Source organism: Cavia porcellus, unplaced genomic scaffold (assembly GCF_034190915.1).
Source record: "Cavia porcellus strain 051 isolate PalLab524CR breed Dunkin Hartley unplaced genomic scaffold, mCavPor4.1 scaffold_9, whole genome shotgun sequence".
NCBI classification, from domain to species: domain Eukaryota; kingdom Metazoa; phylum Chordata; class Mammalia; order Rodentia; family Caviidae; genus Cavia; species Cavia porcellus.
In genome coordinates, this window is record NW_026947492.1 from 3,874,987 (window position 1) to 3,897,884 (window position 22,898).

The following is a 22,898-nucleotide window of genomic DNA, read 5'->3' on the forward strand; positions in this document are numbered from 1 at the left end:
CTCTGCCTGGAGCAGGTTGCATGAGCTTTCTGGGGCTCCGAGACAAACTGTCACAGACTGAGTGACCCAACCAACAGGAATTACTCCCTCACAGTTGCAGAGGATACAAGTTCAAGGTCAAAGTGCCAGCAAGGTTGACTTTTTCTGAGGTTCTCCTTCTTTAGCTTGAAGATGGCCACATTTTCCTCTCTGTCTTCACATGGTTTCCCCTCTACACTGTCTTAGTCACTACTTAAAAGGACATTAGTCATACTGAAGGACCCATGTGACTCACCCATATGACTTCCTTTTGCCTTTATTAGCTTTTTAACACATTCACAACAGGGCCATAATTCATATGTCTCCCTGCCAGGCAGCTCTGATTTGAATTTGTTTCATTCCCACTGGCCTCAACCACTGGTAGCGTATATGTGACTGTCCCACTGAGCTGCACTGGACAGTTCCATCAGGTGGTACCAGCTGCCCAATGCATGTTCAGTCGTGCATTTACCACTGATGGTTCAAGCCAGTGAGAAAGCGTTAAAGAGTCCATATCTTAATTCTGTGCAGTCAAATGTGGAGGCACCAGGAATTTCAAAACTTCAGTGTAAAATCAGCCAATAACAGAAATCAACCCTGGTGTTCACAGAAGTACCAGACAGTTCTTATTAAGGTCATCTCTGGTCAATCCCAGAGCCAAGAAATAGGCCTGGAGTTTCTGGGCTGACTTCCACGCCTGAGATTCAGTTACATTCCCATTGATGCCGTTTCTTAACCATATTTTGTCACCGTCACCTTCTGCGCATGCCCCCTGTCCTCCCTACAACATCGTTACTACTTGCGGTTTCTGTATTTGAGACAAGGACAAGAGAAGGTGTCAACATGGACAGAATAAAGAAACATGTCTCCCTTGACACTAGGACGGGAAATGGCACTGATAGAGGCAGTTTCCAAGGAAAACTACCCACTTGCTTCCCAGGCTCGTAAGTGGTACATAGGGATAGAAAACCTCAAATGCCTGGGCTAGATGGAGAAGTGCCAAGTCACCAACAAGGAGCAGCAGTGGATCTCTGACTGCCAGCCAGAGACAATGCTGGTAGACAGGAACCAACATGGAGCAGAAAGCTGTGCCAGCAGGGTGGCCTTCCCAGCCAGCCGCAGGGCTCTTGCCGTCTGCTCGTGCTGGGTTCACGGGGCCTCAGCGGCCTGGGTTTCCAGGGCTGCTCTTCACTACTGATCGCCAGCTGGCTCAGTGTCATGTTGGAAAAGAGCACAGGATATAAGCTTCCGGATGAACTGACTCATTGTAACCAGATTTGGCTGAGCTTGGCTATACACTGCCAGTACAGTTGGGGTGGGGTGGGGCTCAACTGACTCTGTTGGGGGCGGGGGGCAAACTCAGGCAGGAGAGGAGGCTGCAGGGAGAACATTCCCGCAGTCGATGGCTGGAATGACCGGGGATGCTCAGGGCCTGCCACCGAGATACATTCCAGTTCTCTAAGGAATCTTAGAGGTTGCCCCTGAGCAGATATCAAAAATGCAAAGTCCTGGACAACTTGTAGAAACTAGTTGTTGGATTCTCCAGAATTTATCCAATATTTTTCCAAAGCTATCCCAAGTAGGCCAGCTGGTGGGTTCTTGGTCTTATCCTGAAATTGCATCTCCAGCAGATAGACAAGCTGAGAAATCTAGTGTTGGGGCTATCACTCAGAAGACCAAAACCAACAACCTTCTCTGCACAGGTACCTTGTAGGCTTTTCATAAAGAAAGCCACATTTTTTACACGAAGATTAAGTCAGGGACATCGGGCTTGGGTATGGTAAGGGGTGGACTCTGGCTCATTTGAGGCTCTCTGGAGGAAATAAAACAGGAGGTAAGAATGATCACCTCACAAGAGCTAAGCCTAAAACTACTCAGAACTGCTTGGCCACCTGTGGCTCCATCTTTCAAAGGGTGAGAACACAAACAGCACATACACAATCTAGGGGTCTGCTTAGCCCCAGCCACCTGGAGAGGCCACTTAGTCATCCAGTGCCATCTCTGGTGAGCACCTAATTTGTGCCAAGCACCATACTGGTGGGAAAAAAAAAAACTCATAGGTCCTACCCTCATGACACTCACATTGTAGCAGACAGAAGATAAAATACAGTAAAACCTTGATTTGCGAGCATAATTCACTCCAGAAACATCCTCATAATCCAAAGCACTTGTATAATTTCCCCAAAGGAAACAACAGGAATGCAGATGGTTTGTTCCACAACCCAAAAATATACATATAAGATGACTACAATACTGTAATATAATACAAAATAATAAAATGTAAGATATAAAGAAAAATGAATTAACCTATATTTACCTTAGAAAACCTTTGTGAAGGAGACCAGAGAGAAGGGTCATTGTGTAGGACAATTTTCACTTTCATGAATAGAATCTCTGCTATCTATTGGCTCAATGAAATCTTTTTCTTCTTGTGAAGCTTTAACAAAGAACCTATCCAATGACATTTGCCTTTGCCTCCTTTGGAGGGTTTCATGGAAATGTGACATTGCATTGTCTTTAAACAGATTCATTGCCTGGACTGCTACAGCCTTATTAGGGTGATATTTTTCTACAAAATTTTGCTCTCTTCCCCACATTTTATGCATCTGCCTAGTCACATACTACTTATATTGCAAGGTATCACTCACTTATCAAGTTAAAAATCATTAGGAATGTTTGATCATCTTGCAGAACAAGTTACTCGCACTCCAAGGCTTTACTGTACTTTTAATTACGACAAGTGTTACCAGGGGAGTTCAGGGTAAATGGTGTGCTGTGGCTTAGCTCTATAATGCTCCCCAAATACCTCGTGTGTTCAGAAGTAGGGCTTCTGGATGGTAACTGGATCGTGGGAGCACTGGATTGATTATGCTAAAAGAGCTGTTAGGAGACAAGAACCGAGAACCGGTGGAGAGTAGGTCACTGAGGGCGTTCCCTGGGGGTACATCTCCCTCCCCAGCTCCTCCCTTCTCTCTGACTCCTGACTGGCTTGATGTGAGCAGCTTTCCTCCATCAGACTCTCCCACCGTGCTGTCTCTGCCTTGGAATCAGTCAACTATGGACTGTACAAGTTAGCCCAAATGAGCCTCTTCTTTTAAGTTGCAGGTTTTGGATACTATGCCTCAGGAAAAAAAGTGACTAAGACATGATGGAATATAATCCCAGATATCCAGAAAGTCTTCCTTGGGGGAACTGACACCTAGGCTGAAGGATGTACAGAAACTATCTGGGGAAAAGGGCAGAATGGGAGAGAATATTCCAGAAAAAAAGGAACATGCAAAGGCCTTGAGTTTGAGAAGAGCATGAGTGAATCAAGGAACCAAAGTCCCAAGGAGCTGAAATTCAGAGAACATTGAAAGCTGGGTCTGAAGAGCTTAGGTTTCAGGGCTTACTGTAGTCAAGGCCTTGTAAACATTCTAGGTATTTTTTAACTTTTATCTATATGTAGTGGTCATCACGGAAGGCCTTGGAGAGGAAGGAATGGTATAATTCAATATGCTGACCTGAGCCCTCCCTCAGCCCTACCTAATGTGCCTGGATGCAGAGACCTAGCCTTATGTCTGAGATCATCATGACCCGCCCTCTAAACACAACAATTCAAGAGGCTTATTTTGCATCAAAAGCACAGGTAACCAACTGATTTGCAGAAATAAAGTTTATATTTGTACTTGTGTTTGCAGAAGGGCAGAACACCCTACCCGAGTCACACACTGAATGGTAACTATACCATGGCGAATACAAACCACTCAGCTTGCAAGAAAAAGAAGATATGACTGACTTCTTCTGTGGCAATATTATAAACAAAGATCTACCACAGATGGAAGGCATGACAGATAAATAGTCTTTCATGGCACCACTGAGAGCAAGCTCACAGAACTCAAAGAGCACAGAAACTCCTAAGGAGAGGAATTTCTTCTCTGTATCTCTGAAGCTCAATAATTCAGTGCAAATTTCATCATAAACAGGAAAACAATCCCTCATCTACTCACCTGACAGGACTCCTAACTTTTCAGACTGGAAGAGTACTCCTGAATTGCTCCAAACTGGTTTCTTGTCTCACCCCAAGGCCCCCGCACTCAGACTCCAGATCTGCCCTCTTCAGTAAAACTTGGTGCTCCTCCTGCAAAAAAAAAGAGCTCAAGTTGGTTAGTGCCCACTTCAGGCCCTGAGACAGACCTTCCACCTAGATTCAGCAGGAAGAGCCATCACAACAATAGAGCTCCCTCTACTGACAGCTCACCTGGTGGAATGCCAAGGGACCCTGTGGGGTGAGGCTCTTCTCTCTGTGAAATTAATTTTCAAGACCATCTTCCAACGCACCCCCAACCTACCATTCCCAAATAAGGGAATATTTATGCATAAGATCTTAGGAATCAGTTCTTCATATCAATGCCAGGCCTCCCTAGACAACACAAAATTTAAAATGATACCCAAGACAGGCCCTTATCCAGCCCTCAACTAGATGATGGTGTGTATTCTAGAGTCTCCATGAACCAAGCTCAAAGACTCACGTGAAACAAATGGTTTCCACACTGTGCATACTGACTGCCTCCTGCAGCTTGCTTCCCCCACACAAAAGAAATTCTGAGACACTCTGCTACCTCCCAGCAGCTAAACACAAGCTGACAACTCCGAGGGACAAGTGGATAACAATGCTTGTATAATGACCATAAGTAATATAACATGCTTGGTTCTCAAAGTATGCTGATATTCATCTAACTTTCAAAAACAATGTTGCTGGGGCTGGGGATTTAGCTCAGCGGCATAAGCACCTGCCTTGCAAGCAGGTGGTGGTGAGTTCCATCCCTGGTACCGATTAAAAAAAAATTTAAAAAACCAATGTTGCTAACACCATGACGCAGTTATCATCACCAAATGAGGAAACGAGTGTAGAGCAATAGCATGCCAGGATGAGAGCGCAGCTCCTTTTGTGCAATGCCACTTTTGTGAGGACATGTGAGCTGCAAACGATAAGAAGGAAGGTCCATGAAACCAGGAAGTCTTGGAGCACTGACCTCCTCCCAAGAACCGTCAGAAGAGGAGTCACAAGCAGCCAGGCTTCTGCACCAGTATTAAGTCGCCAGAGGGAACCTGACCAGGTTATCAGAGCCTGCATCACCAGTGGAGCAAAAGTCTCAAGATAAAGCAAAATAAGTGAAGGGAAATAATATAGAAGCATAATCACCCTCTCCTATCCTGACCATCACCACAAAGCACAGTCTTCAGAAGAGTCCAAAGGAGCACGTAGCCTGGGGAAAAATGGATGCCCTTGTGGATTTATCTTTGTGGCATCTCCCATCTGCATCTGTGCTTACAATCCAGTGTCCAAGGGTACTGAGTGCTACCCAAGGGAATTGTACAGTAGTACACCCTCCCATATTATCTGTGTTTCACTCTCCGTGGTTTCATTTATTCATGGTTCACTGCAGTTTGAAAGTATCAAATGGAAAGTCCACAAATAAACAATTCATAAATTTTAAATTGTGTGCTACTCTGAGTAGCATGACTAAACTTCACACCATCCTGCTCCTTCCTGCTAGGATATGAATCATCTATCCATGCTGGACATTCCCTGACCACTAGTCACTTAGTAGGTGACTCAGTTATCAGACTCACTGTTACTTGTGTTCGAGTAGCTCGTGTAGTAGCCTAACATTACGCCACAACACTTGCACTACTCAATTTAAGCCATCTCAACAATTAGGTACCATATTATCTCATATCCTCACAGGAAGGTGAGCAGTGTGCAATGGTATGTTTTGAGAGAGCAGTCACATTCACATAACTTTTTTACAGTATACTATTAAGTTATTCTAGTATTAGTTATTGTTAATCTCTTACTGGACCTAATATATAAATGTGATCATAGGTGTGTATGTATAGGAAAAACTATATCTATATCTGTATCTACACCATTACCTATGGTTTCAGGCATGTAGTGAGAATCCTGGAATGTATGCACTGTGCATAAGATAAGCTACTGTGCTCAGTTTGAAGCTAGTTGTACGTGGAGGACAGGGGCAGGAAAGCATTGAAAGTGACCTGGGTTCTATCTTGGGTGACTTTTAGAAAGTTGGTGCCATTATCCAGACTCCAGGGAGTCCAGAGACCATAATGGGATAAGAAAGGAGCTGATGTGCTAGAGTGAGCCTGCCCAGGGTCTGTCCCACCAAGGAGGCAGGACAGGCTCATCCAAAGAGATATGAGGCCAGCATAAAGGAAGCGTGGGACAGGAAGGCAAATGAAAAAATATTGAAAAGGGTGCTGGTTTGTGAGCATCAAACCTCCACAAGGTCTGAGTACCTATTGTTTTCACTGTCTCCCTCCCAAAAGCTGGTTTCTCCCCAAGCACCCAATGGAGAAAACACGCTGCACAGATGTGTACGGTCCTTGTGGAGTGGTGTAAATGGGGTTTGGAGTCTAGTAGCGGTAGGAAGATAAAGGGTTTCGCCCACTGATGTCTCCTGCAGCTCTAATATTTCACCTTGGCTTGTCCTCTGACAGTGACTTCAACTCTGTGCTCCAAAGGTCCAGATTCCGGGCCCAAAGTTCTTGATTCCTTCTTTTTCCCATTACCCCAGAGCTCAGATTGGCTTGGGTTCCAGGTGATGATCTTCACTGGCTCAGTGTCCACCCTCTTGGCCAGCACTCAGGACTTCCTTCCCCCTGTATCGCACTGCAGCAGAGGCAGACAGGCCTGGACATGTCTGGCACAGCCAACTCCCAGGGTGGGTTTGGAAAGTTGACAGCTCCCCAGGGTTTACCCAAAGTCATATGCCCTAACAGACCACGTCCTCCGGGACCTCACTGGAGCCTGGGCTCTGTCAGGACATTTTGCAGGCTTATAAACCCCTTCAAGATACAATTCCACCAGTGAAGCCTCCAAAACAGAACAAAAATCAAAGAAGTTGATTTCCTTGGAGACTTAGAATTACTCCAGTGCAGTAATTCTTCCTGGCTGGCTCCTGGAACGTCTCTTTTGTCTCATAAAGCCATTTTACATCCCCACACACACAGCCAAAGGGGGTCATTAAATTGGAACAACTACCAAATGATCAGTTTGGTAGTCATCTCTGACTCTGGAGACTACAGGACAGGTAAACTCAACTCACAAACTATATTCCTCCTTGCAGAGAAAGCCAAGCATATTATAGATCTTTCTGAGCTGCAGAATTGGTCAAGACCAGGCCCTAAAAAAGACCTCAGCAGACAGGCACTACGTGGCTAACTCTATATAAAACAACAGAAGAATTAAAGAGGGCTTTTTCCCTAATATTCTTTTGCAGCTAATCCGCCCTTTTGTAACTGTCAGGCTTCATGGGGTTGGCAGCAAGCCCATCAGATAACATTGCGGCTGTGACATAAGAAACGTGAGAAGACGTGCAGATTAATAAAGATGAAAAACATGTTTGGTAACTGTGTCTAAAAAGGGGCTCCAAAGGGAGTCCTCAGAGGGCCCTCAAAACTAACGCCACCAGGGCACACACGGCTACCGCATGGGGTAAGGGTCGGTCGGTCAGACGTGTGGACCCTGGAAGCGGGCAGGTGTTTCCTCCACCTCTTTACACAGCCGTTTTCCCCTTGAAACTTCCTGAGTTGGCTTAGAGGTAAAAGGCAGAAGAATGACAGTGGTGTGCATCATAGGCCATGCTTTCCGTGTCCCCACCCTCAGTGTTGGGCTTCACAGGGAGGCAGCAGTGCCAGCCTCCCCTTTGCTCCCTGACTGGCCCCAGTGAACAGCCATGACACAGCAGAGGAAGAGGATTCACTCACAGCTACGCTGTCAAAACTAGAAGAAAGTGGTTCAACAAGTGCATGAACACGTACAGAGAAAATGTCTGAGGGACGGCTGCTGCCCTGACAGACCCAGGTTTTGATAAAGTATGAAATAAAACTTCTGGTCTTGTGAGCAAGTGGTGTGGCAAAGACTGTTAAAAACACAGAAAGAATGAAGAACTGGAGTTCCTCAGCTCGAGCCCTGCACTTTTCTCTAATTTTCTCAGTTATCATCTATGATGACATCCCAAAGAAAGCCCTCTACCATTTCAGCTCCCTGGAAATGTGTGAACCTGTCATGCTGTCACTACCTTTCCTCAGGTCCCTGATCTGTGAGCCTCAGCAGGCCTTGCAACCAGGGACCTTCCTTCTCCTCAAAGGTATCAGAGGACTACGGGCTTGGGCTCTATAGTGACCACCGCAGGGACAGCAGACTGGTTGAGGACATGGGGAGGAGGACGGTCAAGCATCAATGGACTCTTCATGACTCAAGCTTATCTCTGAATCAGAGGCCACGTTAGGTCTTTTCTTTGACTCCTTGCTGCAGTCCCTGTCTATATGGAGTTGCTCTAAGGCCTGAGCAGAGGTGTCTGGGAACTTTCAGTGGTGCTGGGGTACAGCTAGTCATCTATTAAACTCCCAGAACAGGCTGTATGTGCCTGTCCTTGAGAGAAGCAGGAAGAACTTCAGGACAGCCAGGTTCATGACAGCTTCCTTAGATCTAGAGAGAGTAGGCTCAGTAATAGATTAATAATAGATATGATTCTCTGCTAAATAATGGAGCAAAAATACAATCACTACTAATAATTACAGACCATTTCTTGTGATTCAAGACTTCATAAGTTTGTCCCATCCTTATACCACCATACTTTTTTCACTGAGACAAAATTTACATACCATAAAATTCATCCTTTTAACCATTTTAAAGAAGTAACTGCCAGGACTTTCACAAAGCTGTGCAACCATAACCACCATATAATTCCAAAACATTTGTATAACCCCAAGAAGAAACCCCACACTCACTCACCAGTTACACAAGCCTATTTAAGAGTGCGGTGCCTTTTCCTGACAAAGCTTACTGTCAGGGGGAGGGAGAGAAGCTTAGAGTCTAGCCAGCATTGTACAGCAGGTCCTGAAAGGTGAACCTGGAACTAAGAAGCAAAACACAGATAACAGGCACATCGCTCAAATTTTACACACGAGGAAACGGAGCCCGGGAGGTTAAGTATCATGCTTAGCAGCACGTAGCAATGGGCGAAATCAGGCCGACTCCATAATGCGGTGGCCATTGTGTCTGGAGGGTAAAGGCTGAGTACAAATAGCTTTGTGTTTCCGTAATTATAAGTAGTACCTGGATTGTTGACCAAATCTGAAGATAGTGTGAAAAAGAAATGTTTCTGGAGCTTTAAGTAGCCTTAGGAAATCCAACGGAGAACTATAGATGAGCAAACAAATTTATGAAACTCAGCTATAAAAGGCACAAACCCGCATCCTGAGGACGTGATTAGACAGCCCAAAAGGCCATTAGCAGCTCCAAAGCACTGGCTGAGCCGAACACCACGCTAGGCGCAGTGGACAGTACAATTAACAGCCTCCCCACCCGCAGTTTTGTTTCAGCTGGTCCCCCGTTTCTCACCTCCTCCGGGATCATGGCTTCTACTCAGGCCTCAGACATTTCTTTGCTGAGGGCTGCTCTTTCCAGCTGTGGATGCTATTGCTGCCACTGTCATCTAGAAGGCATTCCTTCTTCCTTTGGACCACATCCTAGCCCTTCTGATGATTCTCAGTGATTCTGTTTTTCCTGAACACAGAAAATTCATAATAATAATAATAAATGCTTATGAAGTCCTTGCTGTGTAGCACACACTGCCCCATAATTTACAGCCCATGACCTCATTTAATCCTCACAAAGGAGTCTAAATAAAGAAACAGGCCCAGGCCCAGGCCCAGGGAGGTGGAGTAATTTATTCAGGCAAACAGCCACAGAATAGCAGAACTAAGATCAGAATCCTAGTGTCATGATTCTAGAACCTCTTAATCACCACATTAAAGGAGCTCTCAACTGAGTGTGGACAGCACATACAGCCTTTCATCTTATAAAGCTGATTATTTCACATATGCTGGCTTTTCTTTCCTGGAAGATTACAAGCATTTTGAAAGCAGTCACCATATATATATGTAAGAGCAGCTCAGCACCATTGCTCACACATACAGGTTTCCTTCTCTCTCCCCCATGCTGCTATATCATCTGTGTCAGTGATGACACAAAGAAGAAATTAACTGCTTATCTGAAAGGAGTACGTATTCTTGAAGGATCTAGACCCAAAAAAAGGGCCACATATGTAATATCATATTGGAAAAAGAATTGGAGGATAGGAAGGGCAGAGCAAAAACAATACATCACTTGTGGCAGAACCAAGGACTATCAATGTCAGCCTAATAATAATATTTCCATTATTAGAACCTCTGACGTTTCTGGCACTGTTCTAAGAGATGAGTCTGTAAGAGTCCACATACCAAGCCTAGGAAGTAAGAATTGCTACTACCATGGCTTTATAGAAGAGGAGCTAACTTTCCTAAAGTTCACTGCTGCTAAGTGGTAGAATTGAAATTTGGACCCAGGAGCTTTTTGATTCTAAGACAGAGGGAATGCCAAAACCTCTCTAGGGAGAAGTATTTGTCATCTAAGTTCAAATATGCAAACGTATCACGCTACCAAACAGTCACTGGTTTATAAAACTCCCATGGTGCTGGGAGGGCTTACCTAGGCAAGGAGACGTGTGAGGGTAAAGCAGGGTGCAATAAAACCCCTCAGATTGGACAACAGTGAAATGGGTGGAAAGCAAAAGCACCGGAAGTTGAGGAAAAGGATCTTGTTGGATAATTTTGACTTCTAAGTTTTCTTCCAACACTTATCCAGCGATGTAAGAATAGAACTCTAGCAAAATGCAGAGCTGAGGACACATTATGGGGAGCTATCAGAACAAAGGTAAAAGATGCTGGCACAAAGCACAGGTGGGATTTCCAGTGGGGGACACAGACAGGGTTAAAAACCTATCTGAATGTCTCAGAGGTGGAGCCAAGGTCCTGAGGGACCAAGTAGGTAGGAGGGTGGCATCAGGAAAGAAAAAGCTTGATGCAAATCTGTAAGCACTTATGAGTATTGGCCACTCCTACCCTTGATGTTCTATTCATTTAACAAGTACTGACTGAGTGTTAATGTGAGCCAGCAGTGTTCCTAGCGCCTGGGAAGGGGAGAACATACTGGAAAAGCTCTGCCTGCTGAGGCTGATGCTTGGAAAACAATAAGGTGTTTCACCATGGGACCACATGAAGAAACTCAATCATGGCCCCTGCTCCCAGATCTCTTAAGCATAGGCTATGATCACTAAGCAAATACATGACAGCTAACTCGCTATCTAATCTTTAAGTACAATTTAAAGAAAGTAACAGATATGAGAGAAACCAGCAGGTCAAATGAAGACCAAAGGAGGCAGAACTGGAGGCAGAAAAGAATGCTGGCCAAATTTAACTACTTTATACTGTCTAAAAAACTTAAATTTTCGTATTTCTTAGTACCCAAACTCCATTTCTACTAATTCTAGAGTAACATATCTGTCTCTCCCGGTAGTTCCAGAGCCTCTGTCCTCCCAGCAGGGCCCAGCCATTAGGCCCAGTCCTAAATATGAGGCAAGACGAGAGTCCACTGGAATTCTTTCACTAATTTGCATTTACTGTTTGCAACAGAGATATAAAATGGTCATAAAATGTATGTTAAAAAGGAAACAGACCTTAAATCCAATCTGATTTTCTTATTTTACAAATGAAAAAATTGAGGCATGAAGACTCATAATGGTTTTTCCCACGGTGAGTTAGCAATATTCACAGACTCAAATCCAGTTTCCCTAGTGGGCTCCCCGCCACCCCGCTTCCTATAGACGGAAAATGAACCACCTAGCCAGGAAGAAATGAAGAGGGCAGGAAATCTCTGAGGTCCTTCTGAGTCCAAACCCTGAAACATAGCTTTACTGGCCCTACCCTATCCTGTTGCTCCCCCTGTCTGACCCATTCCACAGCTGTCTCAACTCTGGCTGCCCCGTAAGAAATCTCACTTGATAGCTCTCCAGAGTTCAGACTTTACCTGCCCCAGGACTCTCCAGTGAAATATGATTCTGACAGTCCAGCCCAGAGGTGATACAAGCTTCCCCAGGACTGCCTAGTTCTGACCAGAACTCTGCAGTCTAGCAAGACAAGCCATTCAACAAAAACCCATCTCAGTTTCTCAAAGCAAACAGAGACAAGGCACCAGGCCACAGGCAAGAATACCTAGGTGGTGGTTTCCTTTGCCAGAGCGTACCAGTACCAACCAGGGCTAGGGCAGAGCCCCGCAGCCCAGCCTTGGTCTCCACTGGGCAAAGGGGCACTACAAGCCCTACTTTGCTCTCAGGGCTTCAGATCTAACATGAGGAGAAAACTCTGGCAGATTCTCTCAGAGAATCCAGTGCTCTTATGGGTGGGTGAGAGTCAGGGAAGGGCCACCAATACCACCATGAGTGGAAAGGAGAAGGGCTCTTGTTTGCCCAGCAGGCTCTACCCTGCTTTGGACAGCACGCAGCTCTCGAGATGGGATACCTGGGAGCCTGGCTTGAGGTCATGGGCACGTATAGATCAAGGTTTTTGTTTCCACGGAGGCAGGCAAGAAAAGGAATTCTTTCGCTGAGTAACCCAATACTTGTGAGTCCGGCCCACCAGGCTTGGCCCTGGGAAGAGCAAACAAGCTACAGGCCAGGTCCCAACAGGTTTGTGGACACTCACTCCCTGCTGCCACTCACACTGAGGTGCGCACGCTGAGGGCTTGGGGAGGGAGCCAGTTCCCAAAGAAAGCGGGGATAATGGGGGCGATCTCCACCCAGCCCGCCACCCCCAGAGACTATTAATGCCGCAAACCCGTGGAAGGGGACTACTGCCTGCCACCTGCTTCTTTACTAGTCCCCCAGACTGAAGGGCTTCCAGCACCATCTTCAGGCTGAGCCCTCCACCCCCAAGTGATGTTTCTGTGCTCTACCTGCCACAAGCCAGGAAACAGCACCCCAATACCTGCTGTGATCTGAATAAAGGCCATCCTAGACGCGGTGGTTTGCTGAGGCGGGAGGATTACAAGTACAAGTTTGAGCCCAGCCAGGACAATTTAGCAATTTAGAGATGCTGTCTTAAAATTTAAAAATAAATAAATACAAAAGGGTTGCGGATGTAGCTCTGGGTTGAATGCTCTGGGTTCAATCTCTGGTACTAAAAAGGAAGAAAGGAAGGAAGGAAGAAAGGAAGGAAGGAAGGAAGGAAGGAAGGAAGGAAGGAAGGAAGGAAGGAAGGAAGAAAGGAAGGGAAAAGGAAAGAGCAAGAAAGAAGGAAAGAAGCAGGCAGGCCGGCGAGGGCCAGAGGGAGCTAGAGAGCAATAACAACCGCATTCCTATAGGACTTTCAGATCACAAGTAGATTTTTTAAGTAGTTTCTACAGACACCATTTCCACTCTCATAACATCCTTCTGAACTCAGCACGACTGCTTTCCCATTTTACAGATAGACCAGCAAGAGCCTCAGAGAGCTGGCTAGTGAAGGGGCAAAGGCAGTGCTCGCACCCAAGCTTTCTAATCTCTCCTATCGGATGTCACTAGAAACCTTGCAACCTGATCACTGGCCCCGGCGATCAATAAGACTGTGTCACCTGACTCTAGCTCTATAACCCCTGGCTTTTCAGACCTGGCAGCTGACTGAATGAGAGGCTCTCACCTGGCAGGGCAGCATGGGGCAGCCTGGCCCTGCCAGGAGCAGCTAACCAGCCACAGGCCAGCACTAGCAGGTGCCCTCTTGCCTCCCACGGCCGCCCCACCTGTCTAACTCTCCTGGCAGGGCACCCTCTGCACTGGCACTGTTTGTTTTGCTGAGAGTTTCCGTTGGCTCGCGTGTGGGTGTTTGTTGTATTTCTCCTGCAGATGGCAGGCAGCATGGCCTCCCCGGCCCTGCCCCACCCAAGGGCTCTGTAGAAAGTAGATGCTGCAGGGCAGAACAAAAGCCCAGCAGGTGAACAGCCCCGTATGCCAGCATCTTTTACGCAGCCCAAGTTACAGACAATGTCTTCAGAAAATTCTTTCAGCTCCCGCTTATCTGGAACTCTCCCTGCCTGGCTCCCTCTCATCCTGTGAGAGACCCCCAACTCCCCCCAACCTCACAAAATCATGTATTCCTCTGAGAGAGAGAAAGGGACGCACAGTACTAAAGGACAGTTTAATTTTTGCTTCTGTCCTTTATGTCTTTCAAAAACCAGAGACCTAGCACTTAGACACTGCCAGCAGAAGATGTGGATCTGCGGAATGCAGACCATAATTCAGTCTCCAGTGCTCAGAACTCTTCAGCAAAAAAGGATTATGGTGGTACTCAGCTTTTAACCACCCCTGGGAAGACCCCATGAACCCAGGGACTGTTCCCCCATAGGAACAGGAACGGTCACGGGGGAGGGGAGCATGACGGTTCTCTGTTTAAAGCTACTGTTTCTAAGACCTCAAACGCCCTGCTCCTATCTAATCCCAGGCTGTGTTCAAGCAGAGGTATGCCGACCACTGCCAATGAACCAGCTACCTCAGGGGACAGGGGACAGAGAGACTCTGAGCGTCCTCACCACCGTGCCCAGGGATAAACACGCCCATGCTGGCCCCTGTACCCCATCTGCTGTCCTGGAGCTCAATTTTCCCCTGCTCCTCTCACCTGCGTCTACCACGCCGCCCAGTTCCTCAGCTTCACAGCTCGCCTGCTTGGCCTTCTAGGCTTTTCTTACCAGTCCGGTGCTATCTTTGGCAATCTCCATCAGAGACATGTCTGAGGGCCTAAGGACCAACTCACTCTACCCTCCTTACCAGCTCAAACCCACAGAATCCCAACTGGGTCCACAGTCCCCCATGGCTGAATGCCAGGACTTCTGACCCTACAAGGCCATTTTATACTCATCTCCAAGTACGGCAGTGGAGATGTCCAAGGGCTGAGAAGCAGCTAACGATCTGTTCAAGAGAACACATGAAAGAGGACGGCAAGGCACACCTGACCATCAGAAATCTCCAGTGTCACCCCAATAGCAGTTCTGTAAGGCTGGCTCAGGGTCCTGGAGGTCCCAGCTCCTAGCACTCAGGGTTAGACATCTAGCTCCAATTTGCACTGGCCAAACTGTAACACAAAAAGAGAACCTGCACTCCAGTACGTACAAGTGGCTTGCCCTGTGCCAAGAAACAGTGTGACCCAGAGCCAGGGTGGGCCTACACTCAACCCTCAGCTCCTGCAGGCCCCACTCCTTACCCCCACTCCTGCTCCCACATCTTCAAGCCTTGCTCTGATATTTCTTCCTCTGTGAAATATTCCAAATCCGAAGCCAAGTGCTCTCGAAGGCCATTTCCCCCATCAGCTACCAAATTCCATCAGGTATTTTAGTTACCTAGGTAAAGACCTTATCTCTAAAATTCTGAACAACAGAGATATTCTATTTACCTGTTTTCACCCATCATCTCCCCCACCAGCCCCTAGAACTATAACATCTTGGCCAGAATGGACATTAATTAAACATTTTGGACCAATAAATTCAGGGAAATTCCTCAGAGTCCTTCTACTGGAGATCACGGCTAAGGATTAAAAGAAAACCAAAACATGTCATCTCCTTGGTGACCACATACATTGCTCTAAGTTTCAAAACAGAATGCCAAACAGTGCCGTGTGTGACGGCAGAGGGTCCTTGCATCTGAGAAGCCACCCCCATTCTCGCTGGACACTGTGTTCAATTTCCAGTTATAGTTTCCTGCTGGCACTTCTGTCTTTAATGCCCTCCCGTCCATTAGAAATCTCTCTGATTGACAGGTCAAGCCTATGTTCAAATCTCCAATTCCCTGAACTTGAGGAAAAGCAGGCTTCCTTGCCTGGGGTGCTAGGGGATATCTGATCAGTGCCCTCACCTACCATACCACCCCCCAGCCCAGCCAGGCAGCTAAGCCTCTGTGGTCAGGACTCTAGTAAGGCCTCCCCATGATTTGCATATAATCACACAATGCCAGGCACAACAAAGCCACTCAATACAGCAGAGCCTTCTCAGCTGAGTTTAAGGTTTAATCTCTTTAATACAAAAGTTTCTGCTTTGCTTTTTCTGGGTTCTGGGACTCTTGCTAATGATGCTAAACAAATAATCACCCTTTATTCCCCTCTGGAGGCTTTCCTGGGAGCATTGTGGCCGCACAGGCCTTGACTGTTGTGGTTTACGGGCCAAGCCTGCACCTGCACTATTTGTGTGAGCTCATCTGGACCCCAGAAGGACTTTTAGAGTCAAGTGCAGCACCAGTGAGCAGATCTGGGGAGAAGCCACCAGTCCAGGGGCTACTAGAACACCCAGCAGATACCAACCCTATGCTGCCCATTCTGGTGCAGCTCCTGCCCAGGCCCCTGTGGAATATCCCCGCCCCCGGCCCTCTTCCCAAGACCTAGCTCCTTCTTTATGTTTCCTCCAAGTCTATCTTTTTCTTCTCCCAGGGTCCAACCCCTGCACACTTCCCCTTCCAGACTTAGCTCCAACCACTCCGTCTCCACCTCCTGTTCCACACCATCTGGTGCCATTTCTAAGTCCGTTTTCCTGTTTGTTTTAGAGCTTCACCCTCAGGACTCATCAAGGGACTCAGACTAGCCCGAGGCAAGAGACTTCAGGCCACCACATCAAAGGCATGAAGGACTTCCAGTCTATCCTCCAGCCCCTCAAGTAAGTCGTTTTGCAAGTGAACCAAGAGGGCAGTACTCAGAAATCAAAATCAGGCTGGAGGAGGGGACCCTGACTACTTCTGTGAAATAATCCCAAAACTTACATGCAGTTCTGAAATCTCATTTAAGTCTTCAAACTTATAACTGTCATTTCATTATATTTCACAATGCTATAGTTTGGAAATCTGTTCAACTGTACAGGGAGACATAACTCTCATTCTTTCCTGGCAGGATCTTTGGTTTCTCTGTTGTTATTGTGAGACCCAGAACTGCCTTCTTTTTTTTTTCACAGATGATTTAGAGTCTTCTGCTCTATGTGGCACTGATGGGAATTACTCTGTGGCATCTTGCTAGTGAATAAACTGATCTGGAGGTCTAAAGATGGGATCAAGGGTCAGGTGTGGTAGTGCATGCCGGTAATCCCAGCACTCAGGAGGCTGAGGCTGGATTGCCTCAGGAGGACTGCCATGAGTTCAAGGCCAGCCTGGACTCCAGGGTGAGTTCAAGGCCAGCCTCCCTAGATGGTAAGATCCTGTCAGATAAGACAGACAGATAGACAGACAGATAGATAATCTCATTTTCATGGCTTCTGTTTTGGTTGGTGTGGATGAAAGGCTTAACTCAGCGAAACTGTTAACCAAAAAGACTGTATATGGCTTCTCCAGGATAGCACTCAGAAAAACCAGAACCTTTGCATAGTAGATCAAGGCTCCCAGAAAGTCTTTTCCAAAATCCTGTGCAGAAGCTACCAGACCTCACCCAGCCTGGCATAGAAAGCTTACTTCTGCCACATTCTACTGGTCATGTATTTTCAGAGGAAGGGAATTTGCAGACATTTTTAATCTACCACACCAGCTAAAAATGGTCTTTTCAGGAGCCACCAACCTCTATAAACAGTATAGGGAGATGATATCTAGACATAACTCTCATTCTTTCCTGGCAGAATCTTCAGTTTCTCTCTGTTGTTATTGTGAGACCCAGAAATGCTTTCTTCTTCCTCTTCCTCTTCCTCTTCTTCTGTTCACAGATGACTTAGATGGGAGATAAGAAAGTTTAGGTGAGATTAGGGCAGACATTAAAGATGAGGGATCAATGCCCCAAACTTAAAATCCCATCCAGGTCCTTGCAGAATGGCCCCCGCAGTGAGCACCTCTATAGGGAAGGTTGTCACAACATTGTTCTCTGAAGTTCTCTGGGAGTCCGAGTGCACCATGGAGTTGAGGGGGGCCAGGAGTGGAGGAGGCATAGGTTTCCATCTGCCACACCACTTCACTCTGAATCACATCAACACCTAAGCAACACCTCATCAGGCAGGCTCCAGCAGACCCGTGTCGCCCGCCAGAGCCAGCTCACTTTCCTGGCTCTAACCTGGGAGTGGCAGGCATCGGCGGGGCACAGTCCTTGCTCTCATAGCAGGGACACGGGGTCGTGTGGGCCAGGGCCACAGACAACTGTCTTAAATTTCCTCATAATAGGTTTCAACTCAGCTATAAGTCCTACAAAAAAGAATGAAGAATAGAATAATAAACTGCATAATCCAATTTAAGAAATAAGTTACTGCATGTAATGGTGGGGCGAGACTAAGGGCTGCTCACCTCCCTGCAGGGATAAGGAAGGACTGGTGGGGTGGAGGGAAGCAAACTCCTACACCAGCGACGGCTGCTGCATCCAGGGAGAGCGCCAGTGGCTGCCACAGTCCAAGGGAACCGCACCACTCCAGGAACAGACCGGGCACAGATCACCCTCCTTCAGCTCCAAGCTCAGAGTCCTCAGACCCCAGTTCGAATCATCCGCTGCGTCCTTAGGGCTTCCCTTGGGTTGAGTGTCACGCATTCCCCTGCACTCGGGCACACGCATATGTATGTCCATGTCTCTCCCACACTTGATTATAAACTCCATGTCAGTGGCTCATTATTTTTCTCTCATACATTTTTCTACAAAGTCAGGACTCTTTGTCACAGAGCTGAAAGTGTGATTCACCCTTGGGAAACCCCCATGACTAATGGACTGGGGACAGGAAAGTAAACAGAAAGAGAAAAGAGGGTTGAAAACTGAGATCAGACTACAGCCAGAACCCAGATCGTGGCTTCTGATATCAGTCTTCAGTAAAAGGAGGCAGAATTCTTTGGGGAAACGGCAGATTCTCGGACTAGGGCAGGAAATATACAAGCAGAGTCTGGTAACATCCTACATGACATAAAAGTAAGGAAGTGTACACATGCACACACACGTGCATGCACAGAGACTTGTTAAATATATCAAAAGAAGAAGGGCCAAACTTCACGTGCAGAATTCCAAATAATTTACATAGATGCTCCGCTGTCTGGGAGATGGTGCCCAAATGCCTACGCATTAAGGGGTTCTGTAGAATGATTTCCTTCTTCCAACAAGTATGAAAAGATGGTAAATTAATAATCAACTTTACAGCAGAAGACACAACTTCAACCAGGTGGTCAAGGTCAGTGTCAGCCACTGTCATGCTGAGACTGTGTGCCCTCGTTACGATGTGATGAAAATGGTACTTCATCACTGTAGCCTTCTAATTAACCCGTAGCTCAGTCTAATTATTAGAAATAGTGTCAGAATGCTAGGGGAGGCAGGAAGGACCGGGAGCAACAAAGGCAGACCAGCTAACAGATACGATGGGGAAAAAACAGAATGAAGCACTCGGCCTGTTAGAAGCCGTGAGCTGGAGATGGATTCAGCCTGAAGACAGTGGTGGGAACCAGGATGGGCAAGCGGGGCGTGTGCTTAGCAGGCTCCATTTTTTGAGGACAGAAACACACAGTTTATTAGAATCCCTGTCTGTGACAGATGAAAATCAGAATAAATGAGGGAATGCATGAGTAAAATGCACACAAATGTAAAAGAGATCCTCCCCAGACCAGCATGAAAACGTGCCAAGAACTGTGTGTGACTATTTGGACTTCTGTGTGTGAGGAACGTGTGTGCTTGTTTGCAGGACGGGGGTGAGGGGAGGAAGAGATGAAGGAGGAGAAGAAAATGAGGAGAAGGAAGAGGATAAGGAAGAGGAAGAGGAAAGGGAGGATAATGGGGAGCAGGAGAAGGGGACAGGGGAAAAGAGAAGAAAAAGACACAGAAAGGTTTGAAGGGGTAACACACAGAACCAGATGAGGGTTTTTAAAACTAAGGGATAAGCAGTGAGAAAGCACTCACAGACAGAAGAGGCTGAAGAAGTCAGAGAAGGGAGGCGAGAGGGCCTGGAACCCGCCGTGGTCCAGCAGGGCTTCTTCTGTGAGACCCGGGAAGGAGGGCGTGCTCTTCCCAAGTCAGCTGTCAGCCCAGCAAGACTTTTTGAAAGCTGCATCTTCCCTGTCACATGAGGTATTAAATGAAGCCCCGGGAGACAGAGGAGCAAAGAAATGTTGGTGAGGAAAAGGCAACAGAAGAGACTGGGGGTTCAAAGTTTCATGATGTTCAGAAAGCGCTGCCAGTGTCTTGGGGACTGGCCCCCTCCTGCCATCGATCAGTCACATGGCCTGATGTACCAACCCTTCACCTCTCTCCGCCTCGGGTCCCAGCTTCAACATGAAAGGATGGAGCCAGTAGCCCCGTCTCTGAGCTAGTGCTTAGGGCAACGTGTGAGGCCGTGCAGGGGCGAGTCTAGGGCATTGGCTGCTCATGGCTGTTTCATGCTAAAGTGAGTTTGAGCATCTCTCCCCCATTCTCGCCCTCTCATATTGCTAACCGTGTGAACTGAGTTCAGGGGAAATTCTCTCCTCTGGGCTCTCTAAGTACAGAATGTGAAGTCTACACACAATTAGTATTCAGTTCTCCATCGTGTACCACGTTCTCTCACATGATGCATCTGCCGCCTCCCTCTAGGGGAAGGGAAGGGCCCAGCCCAGTCTTGTGATTCTTTTGTATTTCTGCTGGACTAACCCTACCAAAAGGGTACATTAGCTATAACTGCCACATGCTAAATCCAAAATATCCCCACTAACCAGACTCCAAGACCAGACAGCTCACAATAGAGAAGGATCCAACATTTTATTCTAACTTCACTCTGAAGAGCAACTTGAACTTAAAAAAAATTCAGTTTCTTATTCCTAGAAATCCTATCCCGTGCCCTACTTTTATGGAAATTTTGAAGGACATCACCCAGGGTCCCTCCCAGCTCTCCTCCCTGCTCCCAGTGGAGTAACCTAACCATGATTAGGCCAAGACCCTCTTATCAGCCACATAAATTCCACCAGCCATTCACGCGGTGGAAAGTCAGTGTTGAAGTTGGTTTCACAGGAGGAAAGGAAGCATAGAGCCCAGCTGGCCCCGAGGAATAGACAAAGAATGTAATCAGACCAGAAGGTTGCAAAGCCTCCGGGTCTCAAGGCAGGCAGAAGCTCACCTACTTTCTCACAGAGGAAGGAAAGCTCAGAGGTGAACCGCACTCCGCCACCTGGAAAGCTTGTGTCACTGACAGACAGAGCACACCTGGGAGCAGACACCTGATTCTGACTCTGACCTCCCTCCCTCCCTCCTTCCCTCCAGCACGATGAGCCTAAGCTAAACACCTGACCTCTTTGAGCTCCCCCTCTGCTTACTTGATAAAATGGGATTTGTTGCAATGTCCCCCTTACAAGGTTGCTATAACAAAAAAGAGAGCTTGTCAAATTTCTTACAAAGCTTTGCCGCTGGAACTGCAGACCCAGTGACTGCAGCCTTCCCTGAGAACTTGCTAGAAATTCAAATATCTCAGAGCATCATCCCGTTTGACTTAGAGACCTGAACCAGAATCTCTTTTTAAAAAGATCTCCAGGTAGTTGACTGGGACTGTAAAGTTTTAGAATTATGGTAAAATATCACATAGATGTTCAACTTAATTCCATCAAAATAATTAAGATATTAATACCAATCCTCCCTCTCACACCCCAACCACTGCAAGACGCCCTCCCTACATTTCCTCTCTTGGTCAGACTCTCTCGCACCCAAGCTCAATTCAGCACTTCCTGCAAGCTCACAGTGCCACCTACTGGCCAAATGAGGGTAGGATTGCTGAGCCACTAAATTGGGTTTCAACTAAGCAGGTGACAGGAGTGATGATCAGGGCCAGGGGTCATTTGCAGGAGGGTTACACGGGAAGGTAACCTGCAGTGTGGAGCCCACTTAGCCTCCCATGACAAATAAACGTTCGAAATGCGGTTAGTCTGAGTTGAGATGTGCTATTAAGTAAAACATACAATGGATTTCAAAATTCAGTAAAAAGAATGTAAAATATCACGTTTTTAAATATTGATCACAAGGACTAAATGTTATTATAATTAATTTCACCTAATGCCTTTTATTTTTTAATATGGCTAGTAAATCATCCAAAATAACATGTGGCTGTGATTATATTGCCATTAGATAGCTCTGATGTAAGCCGTGTTTTCTCATAATAGACTCCCAGAGATCTTAATTTTTTTAAGTATACGTATCTCTGTAGGAAGCCTTTACTTTTACCCTTTCCCCCATCCAGCTATGAAACACCACCACCCCTGGGGATACAGCTCAGTGTCAGAGCATTTGCCCAGCATGTACAAGGCCCTGGGTTCGAACCTCATCACTGCAAAAATGCCAAATTAAGTTAAACCAAATTAATAGGAATTTGGTTGTTTATTTTAAAGAAAAACTAATAATGAAACTGAGTTTCAAAACAGGTTAATTGAACCATTACAATAGTTGATATATTGTGTATTGATTTGTAGTTGTTCAGAGTATAAGATATGGGCATGATATCTTGTCCAAACAATATTAGCACAAAACTTTTTTCTAGGAACTAAGAGAAGCTAGCTGTATAACTAACTATCTTATATATACATATATTTCTTTCCCTTTTCTCCCATGAGTTTGTCTTTTCCTCTGAACAGTTTCTTTCCAGTTCACAACATCTATTGTACATTGTACTTGTTCAGTTTTTCACCCTACTGAGACAATATGATGTCTACACATACTGGTCTGATTAATTTCACTTATGAGTATGATCTCAAGCTGCATCTATTTACCTATAAAACTCTCAAGTTTATCCTTCTTTTTAAAAATGGAATACTCCATTTTTTAAAAAGCTACATCTTTTCTATCAGTTCCTTGGTTGATGGGTACCTGGATTGTTTCCCAGATTTAGCTATTGCAAATTGTGCTGCACAAGATGGGGATGCATCTATTGCTGGGATATGATGTTAATTCTTCTGGGAAGATGCCCAGCAGGAAAATAACTGGTTCTCACAGGACTTCTAATCCTAGTTTTTAAAGGAATCTCAACACTGATTTTCACAGTGGTTCACATTCCCACCAATAGTGGAGAAGTGGTCCCTTTTCCCCACAGCCCT

The 22,898-nt window shown here is 46.3% G+C and overlaps 1 protein-coding gene across 1 annotated transcript in view; it reads right to left on the minus strand.

Annotated features, from left to right (window-relative positions):
- Positions 1–4,007: 4,007 nt before the first annotated feature.
- Btg4 (BTG anti-proliferation factor 4) overlaps positions 4,008–22,898 on the minus strand; it is a 163,860-nt gene continuing 144,969 nt past the window's right edge. The window contains exon 8 of the mRNA XM_023566234.2: positions 4,008–4,138. Within this exon, the coding sequence (XP_023422002.2) occupies positions 4,117–4,138 (22 nt within the window). The 3' untranslated portion in view covers positions 4,008–4,116. The remainder of the gene's footprint in view (positions 4,139–22,898) is intronic.